The sequence below is a fragment of the Stenella coeruleoalba genome (assembly GCF_951394435.1).
Source record: "Stenella coeruleoalba genome assembly, chromosome: 11".
NCBI classification, from domain to species: Eukaryota; Metazoa; Chordata; class Mammalia; order Artiodactyla; family Delphinidae; genus Stenella; species Stenella coeruleoalba.
In genome coordinates this window covers 19,618,337-19,632,351 of record NC_137157.1, presented here as the reverse complement: position 1 = coordinate 19,632,351, position 14,015 = coordinate 19,618,337, and the positions used below count along the sequence as shown (strand labels likewise).

Genomic DNA, 14,015 nt, shown 5'->3' with positions numbered 1-14,015 from the left:
CATTGAACATTTTGAACTTCCTTCAGATATTAGCCAGCTGGCGTGTTTTCCTAGCAAAACATTTTCTGATTTGACCACAGACCCTCTCAATCAGTTGTTACTGGTTTGAATAACATTACGCTGTCATGGTGGGCACCTGATCATGAAAGCTGATATTTGGAGTGCATTTTTATTTGTATTTAAAATGTTTTTATAATCCCAGTATAAACACTGTTAATCTAGTCAAAACCTTTTCTCACAAGATCAAGAGCTTGTATGGGCCGCTGGGACTGGGTCTTCCCGGGCTCTGCAGCTGGCGTCGACTTCTCCGCGCTTTTTGGTGGCCTCGCACGCCAGCGCCCTCCGGCTCCCGCCCGGCCCTCTCCCAGTCATACCGGCGGCAGGACCATGGCGTGGCGGCGGCGGCCCGAGGCCCGCAGCGGGGCCCGCGGCGCGCTGGCGCTGCTAGCGCTGGCCCTGTGCGCGCCCGGGACCCGGGGACCGGGGACCGGGGCCCTGGGCCGGGCGTTCCAGTGGTACTCGGCCATGGTGAGCACCGAGTACGTGGACCCGTAGGCCAACCAGAGCGTGCGGAGCGCCTCGGAGAGCGGCCGCTTTGGCGAGAGTTCGCCCAAGGAGGGCGCGCGGGGCCTGGTGGGCGTCCCGCACGCCGAGGACTGTGACCCCGAGGGTTGCGCGTCCTGCACGCGCTTCCTCGTGCCCCGCGGCCGCGGGGGCGGCACCTTCAAGGACAAGGTGTTGGCGGCAGCGTGGTGGAACGCCTCGGCCGTGGTCCCGTACAACGAGGAGCGCCACGGGAACCTCACCGCGCCCTTGTCCAACGCGGGAACCGGAAATATAGTAGTCATTATTGTTAGCGACCCCAAAGGAAGAGAAATTGTGGATCTGGTGCAGAAAGACATTCCGGTCACAATGACCATAGGGCTCGGCACACGCACGTACAGGAGTTCATCAGCAGTCCCTCAGTGGTGTTTGTGGCCATCGCCTTCATCACCATAATGATTATCTCATTAGCCTGGCTAATATTTTACTATATACAGCGCTTCCTATACACTGGCTCACAGTTTGGAAGTCAGAGCCATAGAAAGAAACAAAGAAACTTACTGGGCAGCTTCCTCTTCATACTGTAAAGCATGGAGAAAAGGGAATTGATGTTGATGCTGAAAGTTGTGCAGTGTGTATTGAAAATTTTAAAGGAAAGAATGTTATCAGAATCCTGCCATGCAAGCATATTTTTTATAGAATATGCATTGACCCATGGCTTTTGGATCACCGAATGTGTCCAATGTGTAAACTTGATGGCATCAAAGCCCTGGGATATTGGGGAGAGCTTGAGGACATGCAGGAGACGCCCGCCTCAAAATCTCCCCCAGGGGCGTTTCGACTGCAGATCTGAGTCTTACTTTACCAGATGGTGACAGAAGTGACGCGGGCAGCTCAGCACTGCCCACCACCAGCGACTCCGTGCTGCCTTGCGAGGCCAGTTTTAAAGAGGATGATGGTGAAAACACGGCCTTGCTAGAGACAAGCAGGAGTGACCCTCAGTGTGAAGGACCTTTCTCCTGGCGTATAACCTGCCGGCAGTTTCATGGACAGAGCTTGGGCTTGAATTAAAGGACATTTTATTTTTTTTACTTTAGCACATAGTTTGTATATGTGAAAATAATGTACATTCTTTTACCTTTCAGGTTCTGATTTGATATACAAAGGGCTAAGATACTTTATTCTTAAAAATAATTTTTGATTAGTCTTCATATATTTATCTATTAAAATGTATCATAAGATTAATTCTAATCAAGGATGGTTCTAGACTAAGCACATTGAATTCAGACTAGTTCAAATGGAGTTGTGTGATTATATTCAGTAATTGATCACATGAGTTTCCCTGGAGGAAAGACTTTTTTAGAACATTAAACTTGTAAATGTGATGAGAGAAATCTATCGCTTCCTTGCACCTCTGTACTATAGAGAGATTTCCAGACCTTAGAGCACTTTCATTGTTGTTTTTTATTTGGAGTTATGGGAAAAGCACTGGTTGACTTTAGGATTTGCATTTCTCCCTTTCATTACCTAATTTCCTCTAACAACCTTGATGGGGAGGGAAGTTTTGTCCATTTTTTTCTGTACAAATAAAAAAAGCTACGATTCCGTATTGTGCACGAGCATGAAGTTCTTCATTGCTTGTTAAAGAAATGGAGTAGACAGACTCTGATGTACTCTGATATGGAGTTTTTGAGGGTAAATGATGAATATACTGATTCCAACTGCAGTTTAATCTTTACAGTTATAAAGGGTGGTAGATGGGGACTTTTCATTGCTGTTGTAACACAATAAACAAGTAACCAGTTTTCTTGAAAAAAATAAAAAAGCTTGTATAGTTTTACTTTAACTAGTTATAGTCATTAGGATGAGATTTGTACATTTATATTAGGCAAAATCTTAATTTATTTTTAACATGAAGGATGTTATACCAAAATAGTTTCTAGGAATTTTTGAGATAAAACAATTTAGTTTTGAAACTCTAAATAACTGGATTTATTTAACTTAAATACCACTTGGAAATTTTATGGTATGTAACCTTTGTGGGATTGGGAAGTAAAGTATAGAATTTTGATGCAATGCTGAGATATTACAAATCTGTCTTACATTTAGGTTATGGGTCCAGTGTTTGAGAGTTACTCATTCTTTTGGTTGTTCATTGAACTAATTTCATGAAATATAATTAATTTTCGTAATTTTTATATAACAGGTCTCTACTCCAAGGACAATAAAGATAATTTCCTTAGTTGCCTCCATATGGTTGAGTAAAGAGTTAATTATTTTAAGGCAGTTTGAGCACCTTGTCTTAAATTTGGATAGTAGTTAGAAAATATCTTTATAAAAGATATAGAGATTTGAAAGAGTCAGATATATAGAAAATAATATATTATTTGGCTGTGTTTGATTTCTTTCTATTCTTCATTGGCTAAAGATGATGTTATAATTTAGTTCCAATGACTAGTACTATTTAAATACGCACCCATTATTTTAAATGCTATTAATGGGAAGATATTGCTGTTAGCAGAAACTACTAGCATATTAACTATGGAAGAGGGCAACAAAATCTGCATCTCAAAACCATGTATGGATACTTAAAATTATTTGTTACTCATGCTGCAGAAAGGAGCAGTTAGAATTTTTTTACTGAATTAGGTCTATCATGTTTTGGAGGGCACCATTATTAATATCTGAGATATTAAGTGGGACGGAATGCAATCAATTAAAAATCTTCAACATGTCCACTGAGATAATTTATCATGTAGATATTGAAGAAGAGGAAAAAACGAACAATTTTGTCTGATTAGTAACATCTGACAACTTATAGAAAGAAACCTGACTATGGCTTCTTAGCACTTGTTTGTTATAGTTTAGTGCGATGATGAGCAGGGAAGATTCAAAATTCTTTTCTGACCCCAAATTTTAGCACCGATATTTTGCTTCTGAAATAGTAATGAAATAAAACATAATTTTTAAAAATTTAATTTTTATGTTCATGCATTAAGACTAACACTTGGACTAATGTGATATGTAGGAATTCAGTATGACATGACAGTTTTAAATAAGAGATTAAAAATACATTAGCAAGAAGAACTAAAAGGGACTAAGTATTAACAGAATCAAATGTTTCCCCAGTCAATAGCACTTAAGTTCAGTTCACTGCTCACCCATCTCCCCACTTTGGGTAGAAGAAATTTAGTGAAGTTCAGGAAATAAGATGACTATATTTGCTAAATTTGTCATGTGCAAACTTATTATAGTTGTTCATATTTTTAAAAATCATCAAAATCTTTTTCTTTTATATCTGGTTTTAAAATTATGCCATAGCTCAACTTTGATGTTCTTTTAAAATCCACAGGAATTCAATGTAGACTCTTCTATGACAAAATTCAGTTTGTACTTTCTATCTTAATTGTAAGTTAATGAATATCTAGCATCCAACTTTATCATTTTATTTTTGGCATTATCTCTTTCAGTACAGTGGAGAATTTACAGTCTCTCTCAGCGATGTCTTATTGACCTGGAAATACTTACTACATGAGAAATTGAACTTACCAGTTGAAAATATGAAAGTGATTGACCATTATGAGAACATTAGGAAGATTTATGATGATTTCTTAAAGAATAGTAACATGTTAGATATGATCGATGTTTATAAAAAATGTAATGTTTTGACTTCAAATTATGAAAATTATGCCAACATATCTCCTGTAAGTATTTTTTAAATAATTTTATCTTAATCAAATTAAAATTTGGCTAGATTTATTTTTACTTTAAATGATGGATCAGCATTTATAATAACTTGATAATGCTTTTGCTCTTTGGATCATGTTAAGAATGGAAAATTTAGCTACTTGAAAGCTAGTCATTACTGGAGAGAAATATTTTGGTGGTAAATTTTGTTGAATTTGTGTTATTATTTGGTTGAAATATAAGGACAGCTACTTATTAGATCAAAACATTTTTAATAAATCAGTATCAAGTACGTGATTTCTTTTTGAATTATGTCAGGGATTGATTTTGTATTTTCTTGGTTTAATGTGCATCTGTTCATTTGGCATATATTGTATAAATGATTGCTATGACTCTTTCTATGGATTAGTAATAGTTTTTACTAAGATAGAGTATCATTTCATGAGGATAGTATGATGCAATATACATGAGGTAATACACTATTCCTTTTTTTTTGCAGACACATTCATTGCCTTATTTTTTTATAGAGTATAAATTTTAAAGTTAATGGAGTAGCATCCCTTGCAGTTTGGTTTTGTCTACATTATAGTTGATAAACTGTTTTAGAATATATTTGAATATATCTAGTTTGTTTTAAAGTATTGAAAATATATTTCTTTATCTTAACATATACCAAGTGCCACTAAAGTAGTAATTAAACAGTGGTAATAAAAGAATAATTGCAGCCATAACTAGAAGAAAATGTTTACTGGATTTTCTCAGATATTAAAATAGTTTATAAATATTACTATCTGATACTTGGGAATAATGTTTTGTCTGCTTAGAATAGAAACCACAATAACAGTTGTTTAAGACAATGGAAGTTTGTTTCATTCTTTTATAAAAGATGTCAAAAGGTTAGCATCTAGGACTGATATGATAGGTTCATGGTTATCAGATAGTACCTAGGATTTTACTGTCAGTCTGCTCTCCTATCTTAGTTCTTGACTTCTACCCTCGAGATCATTTGTGGTCCAAGATAGTTGTTGGAGCTCCAGACATTGTATCAGCATTTCATGCAGCAGGAAATAGTAAGGGAGCACCACACTCTCTTTTTCTTTGAAAGAGATGTAGCTCTTTTGCTTCCATCTCATTAACCAAAGCTTAGTCATATGGCCAGACCAACATGCTAGCAAGGATGGAGAATATAGTCTTTATTCTGGGTAGTAATATGCCAGAAGATAAAAGAAAGCTCTGATACTAAGGAAGAAGGGGAGAATGGATACTGGCAGGCGGTTTGTTGTCTTTGCCTCATGGGGCTATCATGGAAACATTTGCCTTTTTGTAACTTTCTCAAAATACATGCACACACGTGTACATGCATACCCACACATACTCATCCACACCATGATGAGGATACTTGTGAGTGAAGACAGTTTTTTTTATTCCTCTCTAGTTATGTTTTATTTGCTTACCTGTAGAGATGATTTTTAACTACTTTTCACAAAGTTAATTTAGAGAAGTTCATCAAACACAAGTATTAGATTGTAGGAACAACAAACATGAGTTTCTGATAAGCCAGTGAGAGTATAATCTGCCTGAGGTCTTTGTTTTCATTTTATCCTTTGCCTATAAGTCCTCTAATAAGTTTCTTCATTTAAGTGAATCAGCTTATAGTGTGAGATATATAAGGTTTTACATTTGAGGAAGTTCTGTCTCCAAATATCAATATGTCTCCTTTGAAGAACATCAGGAATGAAGTGGGAACTGCTGAGATGGTAATATATGAAGCAGAAAATTTTCTGCATTTAAATCTTAGAAGGCTAACAACTTGATCTCTGGTACTTATGTTACTCAAAGGAAATTTGCAGCGAGGAAAAAGTGAGCAGGAAAATATCCCTAGATCGACATTTCAAAAATATGCTAAATGTAACCCTAATTTATGCTAAAAGTATCTTTAAAGATACATATCAGAAAGTTCTAAATATTTCTGAGCTTCAGGGTCCTGAAATATCATGATCCTAGTAAGCTTTTTTGTTTTTGATTTATTGTAGCCTAAATAAGGCAAGAATTAAGAGGAATTAAGATAAAGGTAAGACAGGGAAGTTCTGGGAACATAATTTGAATGATAGCCCTTTCTCCTTTGTTTCCTACTTTTATAATTCCTCTCCCGAGGAACATGGATGCAGGGCCCATGGGCATCTGGGAGCATAGAAGTCCTTGGATGCTAACTGGACTCTAAGTAAGGAGAATTGTTACAGAGATTGCTCTCATGAACTGAGTAATTATCTGGAGGACAAAATCAGAGACCTGGGCTGAGGAGCAGAAGTGGTAGGTCCTGAGAAGAGCTAAGCAGCCCTCAGAAATCTGAGGAAGGTCAATAAATGCCTTCTATGAGTGTGCCAGGGTTCTTTTACTCTCAAGAAGCAGCAGAGCAGCTGAGTGGATGGTCTTACTGTTGGTGAGGCTTGAGAGACCACAAGAAGACTGTTTTTCAGCCTAAGCAGGTGACTGGCAGCTTGCTTATTTCTCCACTGCTGCTCAATAAGGAGTAGAGACCATTTCAACTTCCATTACTCATAGAACTGTCATCGCTTAATGGACCTCAACAGTCAGCTGGGCCCCAAAGAGCCAGTGAAGAGAAGCAACGGTCACCTAAGGGGTCTCAGTGGCCAGAAAGATGAATCAGCTAAGAACACACATGCCTAACAAAATAGAGCTGCTCGAAGGGAATGATAGCAAATTGAATCCAGCGAAATAATAAGTACTCAAGGAACTTCAAGTATATACCTAAACATAAGACTTTCTAGACATTAAAAAAAAAAGAAGAAAAGTTTTCCCAATGTAACAGATGAATTCAGACTCAAATTAGTATCCTGAAAGTCAAGTACAATAAGTAAAGAACAGAGTAAAACACATAAAGAAACAAAGAGGGAAAGTTAAGAAACTTGGAGGTTAGATCTAGAGGATTAAGAAACTTAGAGGTTAGATCTAGAGGATTTAACATATAAATGTTAGGAGTTCTAGAAGGAGAAAAAAGAACAGATGCAAAAGAGGCCATGATAAAATAAATCATATATTTGTTACAACTACATTTGTTATAATAAATATTTTCCTGAGTCTCCTAAGGAGTGTTTATGAAGTTCCAGGCTGAATTGATGAGAAATGACACATACCTAGACATATCCTGGTAAAATTCCTGAACTCTTAATTTCCTGGCGGAAAGAACAAGTTATTTAAAAAGAACAAAAAATTAAATAGCATGTCCTGAAAGTGACCTAAGAATTCCATCCTCAATCAAGATATCATTTATCAGCCAAGTTAAGGAAGGATTTGTGAGGATATGCAAAAATTTAAAGAATGTCATCATCATACCTCGTGTGAAGCATTTACCTTTCCAAAGACTAATAATTAAACAGATGAACTGGAGCAGCGGTCTATCTAGGGAAAGATGGTAGTGAGCACTAAAACTTGGAGTGTGTATGTGCAGTTAAAATGATAAGGATGGACTGGGAATATGTGAGCTAAAATGGAAGACTTACCCTAAGAGAGATTCTAATACTAGTTTAGAATTAAAACTGCTAAACTTCGTAGTTTGTTAGGGGTAAGTAGCAGGCATTATCACTTTTAAAAAAGAATAGAGAAATATGAGTCTGATTTGAGTTCAGGGAGAGTAAAGTCAACTATTAATGGAATGGAAAAAATGGAATGGAAAAAAAAAAGTACATCTTCCAAATAAGAGGATAAAAATACAGTGAGTAGCAACCTGTCAAATCAGTAAAGATACAAATCAGTAAAATTAATAGCGTACCACAGCAAATATATTGTGATTTTTATCTTGCCTAAGAAAGCTTTATGCTATATATATATATTTTTTTTTCTTTTTTTTGCGGTACGCGGGCCTCTCACTCTTGTGGCCTCTCCCGTTGCGGAGCACAGGCTCCGGACGCTCAGGCTCAGCAGCCATGGCTCACCGGCCCAGCCACTCCGTGGCATGTGGGACCTTCCCAGACTGGGGCCTGAACCCGTGTCCCCTGCATCGGCAGGCGGACTCTTAACTACTGCGCCACCAGGGAAGCCCTATGCTATATTATCTAGAGTCCTTGTCTAACTTTGAGGTCTAGGAACTGCTTTACACTAAAAATTATTTAGGACTAGAAGGAGATTTTGTTTATGTGGATTATATCTATTGATATTTTCCATATTAAAAATTAAAGAGAAATGTTTAAAATGTTTATCAGTTATTAAAATATTGATATTGAACCTATTACATTTTAATATGAATAACATTATGTTATGAAGAATAACTTTATTTTCCAAAAATAAAAAAACTGTGAGAATAGTGACATTGTTTTACATTTTTATGAGTATCTTTAATATCATGTGTGATAGAAAATACCTGGATTCACATGTCTGCTTCTATTTGATAAGTTAGTTTGATTGAAGTATATCAAGAAAATCAGATTCACATTGATACATAGTTGGAAAAGGAGGACTTCCCATATCCCCTGAATGGGTCTTAAGGACCTCAGAAGTACTTGGATCATACTTTGATACCCACTGAACTGATCTAGAATAATGTACTTTGCATGTAATTAAATATGAAAGTGTTTTTTAACTAGAAGGTAATATTCTCCCATTTCTAAAAATAATATTGTGTTTATGGAAAAATAAATCTTTGCTTTCAGCATCTCTTCTGAAAACATAAGAACCACAAGTGTGAGTACTACCATTATTCAAAATTTGTTAAATAGTAAATTCTTATTTTGGTGATCTTGAATTTTGAGATTGAAAAATTGTATATGTTATAAACAACAAAATCCTAGGCTTTCTAGTTTTTTTTTTATCACTTGATTAACTCTTTATGAGTACCAGCTTATCTTATCAGTAGAATTGTGGCAAATGCTATTTCTTTTCAAGAAGTATATATTGGTGAGTTACTTTAGTTATAATTTTGCAATATCTCACTGGGCTTTGTTAATTCAGTTTGTCCCTTTCCTTCAGGTTTACTTATCAGGAATTGTGTGTGTGTTTGTGTTTGTACATACCTGTATAATCTTCAATCCCTTAGAATAAATGAAATAATATGGAGATATTGAGTAGTGTGTCAGGCTGAAAGCAAATATCTCTTTATAAATTATTTTTTTGTGGAAGCTCTTATTTTGTTTGAAATATTGTGGCTTAGGAAAATAGATTTACTTATGTATATTCCAAAATGAAGCATTTATTGTGGGCATTAGCTAAGACTTTCTTCCGTACAAATGAAAGGCTCAGATGAAATTTCCAAGGTCATCTTTTAACTCTGAACTTGTAAAACTCTTTGAGTACAAATGCCATTGGAAACAGATTGTTAGGAAATTTAATTGCGTGTAATATTATGGACTGCCAACAAAAGTCAGGTAATGTGCTGTACACTGGAACATCAGAGACACTAAGTAGAGCTAGGTGTGAAATATTTTTTACAGTTGGCGTAGCATTTTGTTAGTAACATCTTGTATTTCTTACAGAGTCAACTACGGGATTTTCTGTCTGGCAGACAGTATGCAGTAGATAATGAAACTGATTTTTCTGAACCAATGTCACCAATTAGTAAACACAACTGGGATAATGAAAAGGTATGGCTAAATTGTGAGTAAATAAAAGCAGGATATGATCCTCTTAAAATCACTGTGAATTTGTACGTTACAGTTACTATTTTTTTTTAATTTTTTAAAAGTTTTTAATTTGCTTAAATAAAAAAAATTTGTGAAGAGTAGTACATTGGAGACTGCCAAGAGCATGGTAATAATCAGTTTATTCATGGTTTTGGGCCATGATAACAGGCACTGTGCAAAAATAGGTATCACTAAGTATCGGAAAAGTTGGTACAGGTTGCCAGAGTTCTTTGAATTCTTACATTTGGTATACGTCACAGTTAGTATTTTATTTTATTTTATTTCATTTAGTAATATACTTATTTATTTATTTATTTTTGGCTGCGTTGGGTCTTTGTTGCTGTGCGCACTGGCTTTCTCTAGTTGTGGCGAGTGGGGGCTTCTCTTGCTTGCGGTGTGTGTGCTTCTCATTGTGGTGGCTTCTCTTGTTGCAGAGCATGGGCTCTTGGCACACAGGCTGCAGGAGTTGTGGCACGCAGGTTCAGTAGTTGTGGGACGTGGGCTGTAGAGCTCAGGCTCAGTAGTTGCGGCGCGTGGGCTTAGTTGCTGCGCAGCATGTGGGATCTTCCCAGACCAGGGCTCGAACCCATGTCCCCTGCATTGGCAGGCAGATTCTTAACCTCTGTGCCACCAGGGAGGTCCCACAGTTAGCATTTTAAATGGTTGATTCTTAGGAGAATATGTTCTGTTCTCCACTCTTTAAAAAATCTGTTTCTACTCTTTGCAGTAGAATAGCTGATGCATCATGAGTTCTGATAACAGGATTTGCTGTCTAAACAAACCACAGAAAACTAGTACAGGTTTGGTTTAATATAAGTTACCTTCAGCTGAACACTATTCTAGGTACCTAATTACATGTAGTAATTCCTCACTAACGATGGGAGTTGTGTTTATGAAAGTTTCTTAGTAAAATTACCATTGACAAGATGAAAGGTTAAGAGTACTGGAAAGAGAATATCTAAAAATATGTTATATGAAATTGGTTCAAGATGGCGGAGTAGAAGGACATGCTCTCACTCTCTCTTGCGAGAACACTGGAATCACAACTAACTGCTGAACAGTCATTGACAGGAAGACACTGGAACTCACCAAAACAGATACCCCACATCCAAAGACAAAGGAGAAGCCACAAGGAGATGGTAGGAGGGGCGCAATCACAATAAAATCAAATCCCATACCTGCTGGGTGGGTGACCCACAAACTGGAAAACACTTATACCACAGAAGTCCACCCACTGGAGTGAAGGTTGTGAGCCCCACTTCAGGCTTCAGAACCTGGGGGTCCGGCAAAGGGAGGAGGAATTCCTAGAGAATCAAACTTTGAAGGCTAGCGGGATTCAATTGCACAACTTCGACAGGACTGGGGGAAACGGCGACTCCACTCTTGGAGAGCACACACAAAGTAGTGTTTGCATCGGGACCCAGGGGAAGAAGCAGTGACCCCACAGAGACTGAACCAGACCTACCTGCTAGTGTTGAGGGGTCGCTTGCAAAGAGGTGGGGGTGGCTCTGTCTCACCGTGAGGACAAGGACACTGGCAGCAGAAGTTCTGGGAAGTACTCCTTGGCATGAGCCCTCCCAGAGTCCGCCATTAGCCTCACCAAAGAGCCCGGGTAGGCTCCAGTGTTGGGTCACCTCAGGCCAAACAACCAACAGGGAGGGGACACAGCCCCACCCATCAGCAGGCAAGTGGATTAAAGTTTTATTGAGCTCTGCCCACCAGAGAAACACCCAGCTCTACCCACCACCAGTCCCTCCCATCAGGAAACTTGCACAAGCCTCTTAGACAGCCTCATCCACCAGAGGGCAACAGCAGAAGCAAGAAGAACTACAATCCTGCAGCCTGTGGAGCAAAAACCACATTCATAAAAAGACAGACAAGATGAAAAGGCAGAGGGCTATCTACCAGATGAAGGAACAAGGTAAAACCCCAGAAAAACAACTAAACAAAGTAGAGATAGGCAACCTTCCAGAGAAAGAATTCAGAATAATAATAGTGAAGATTATTCAGGAACTCAGAAAAAGAATGGAGGCAAAGCTCGAGAAGATGCAAGAAATGTTTAATAAAGACCTAGAAGAATTGAAGAACAAACAGAGATGAACAATACAATAATTGAAATGAAAAATACACTAGAAGGAGTCAATAGCAGAATAACTGAGGCAAGAACGGATAAGTGACCTGGTAGACAGAATGGTGGAAGTCACTGCTGCAGAACAGAATAAAAGGAAAGAATGAAAAGAAATGAAGACAATCTAAGAGACCTCTGGGACACATTAAATGCAACAACATTTGCATTATAGGGGTCCCAGAAGGAGAAGAGAGAGAGAACTGACCCAAGAAAATATTTGAAGAGATTATAGTTGGAAACTCCCCTAACATGGGAAAGGAAATAGCTACCCAAATCCAGGAAGCACAGAGAGTCCCATACAGGATAAAACCAAGGAGAAACACACCGAGACACATAGTAATCTAATTGGCAAAAATTAAAGACAAAGAAAAATTATTGAAAGCAGCAAGAGAAAAACAGCAAATAACATACAAGGGAACTACCATAAGGTTAACAGCTGATTTCTCAGCAGAAACTCTACAAGCCAGAAGGGAGTGTCATGATATACTTAAAGTGATGAAAGGGAAGAACCTACAACCAAGATTACTCTACCCAGCAAGGATCTCATTCAGATTTGATGGAGAAATCAAAAGCTTTACAGACAAGCAAAAGCTAAAAGAATTCAGCACCACCAAACCAGCTCTACAACAAATGCTAAAGGAACTTCTTTAAGTGGGAAACACAAGAGAAGAAAAGGACCTACGAAACAAACCCAAAACAAAAAGACAATGGTCATAGGAACATACGTATCGAAAATTATCTTAAACGTGAATGGATTAAGTGCTCCAACCAAAAGACACAGGCTTGCTGAATGGATACAAAAACAAGACACATACAGATGCTGTCTATAAGAGACCCACTTCAGACCTAGTGACACATACAGACTGAAAGTGAGGGGATGGAAAAAGATACTCCATGCAAATGGAAATCAAAAGAAAGCTGGAGTAGCAATATTCATATCAGATAAAATAGACGTTAAAATAAAGAATGTTACAAGAGACAAAGAAGGACACTACATAAAGATCAAGGGATCTATTCAAGAAGAAGATATAACAATTATAAATATATATGCACCCAACATAGGAGCAACTCAATACATAAGGCAACTGCTAAGAGCTGTAAAAGAGGAAATCGACAGGGACACAATAATAGTGGGGGACTTTAACACCTCACTTACACCAATGGACAGATCATCTAAACAGAAAATTAATAAGGAAACGCAAGCTTTAAGTAACACAATAGACCAGATAGATTTCATTGATATTTATAGGACATTCCATCCAAAAACAGCAGATTACACTTTCTTCTCAAGTGCGCATGGAACATTCTCCAGATCACATCTTGGGTAACAAATCAAGCCTCAGTAAATTTAAGAAAATTGAAATCATATCAAGCATCTTTTCTGACCACAATGCTATGAGATTAGCAATCAATTACAGGGAAAAAAACGTAAAAAACACAAACACATGGAGGCTAAAAAATATGTTACTAAATAACCAAGTGCTCACTGAAGAAATCAAAGAGCGAATAAAAAAATACCTAGAGACAAATGACAAAACACAATGATCTGCTGCTGTGGGATGCAGCAAAAGCAGTTCTAAGAGGGAAGTTTATAGCTATACAAGCCTACCTCAAGAAACAAGAAAAATCTCAAATAAACAATCTAACCTTACACCTAAAGGAACTAGAGAAAGAAGAACAAACGAAACCCAAAGTTAGCAGAAGGAAAGAAATCATAAAGATCAGAGCAGAAATAAATGAAATACAAACAAAGAAAACAATAGCAAAGGTCAATAAAACTAAAAGCTGGTTCTTTGAGCAGATAAACAAAATTGATAAACCATTAGCCAGACTCATCAAGAAAAAGGGAGAGGACGCAAATGAATAAAATTAGAAATGGAAAAGGAGAAGTTACAACAGACACCGCAGAAATACAAAGCATCCTGAGAGACTACTACAAGCAACTCTATGCTAATAAAATGGACAACCTGGAAGAAATGGACACATTCTTAGAAAGGTATAACCTCCCAAGCCTGAACCAGGAA

The 14,015-nt window shown here is 37.6% G+C and overlaps 1 protein-coding gene and 1 pseudogene across 3 annotated transcripts in view; both read left to right on the top strand.

Annotated features, from left to right (window-relative positions):
* Nucleotides 1-14,015, top strand: part of PARPBP (PARP1 binding protein) — a gene marked incomplete at its 3' end in the record, with an annotated part of 83,481 nt that overhangs the window by 10,861 nt on the left and 58,605 nt on the right. For both annotated transcript variants that reach the window (XM_079935990.1, XM_079935991.1), the window contains exons 3-4: nucleotides 4,014-4,247; nucleotides 9,717-9,824. In XM_079935990.1, the coding sequence (XP_079792116.1) occupies nucleotides 4,014-4,247; nucleotides 9,717-9,824 (342 nt within the window). The remainder of the gene's footprint in view (nucleotides 1-4,013; nucleotides 4,248-9,716; nucleotides 9,825-14,015) is intronic.
* On the top strand, nucleotides 388-1,830 carry LOC307193685 (E3 ubiquitin-protein ligase RNF149-like; annotated as a pseudogene). Its single transcript has one exon. The product of its transcript is annotated as an E3 ubiquitin-protein ligase RNF149-like (transcript).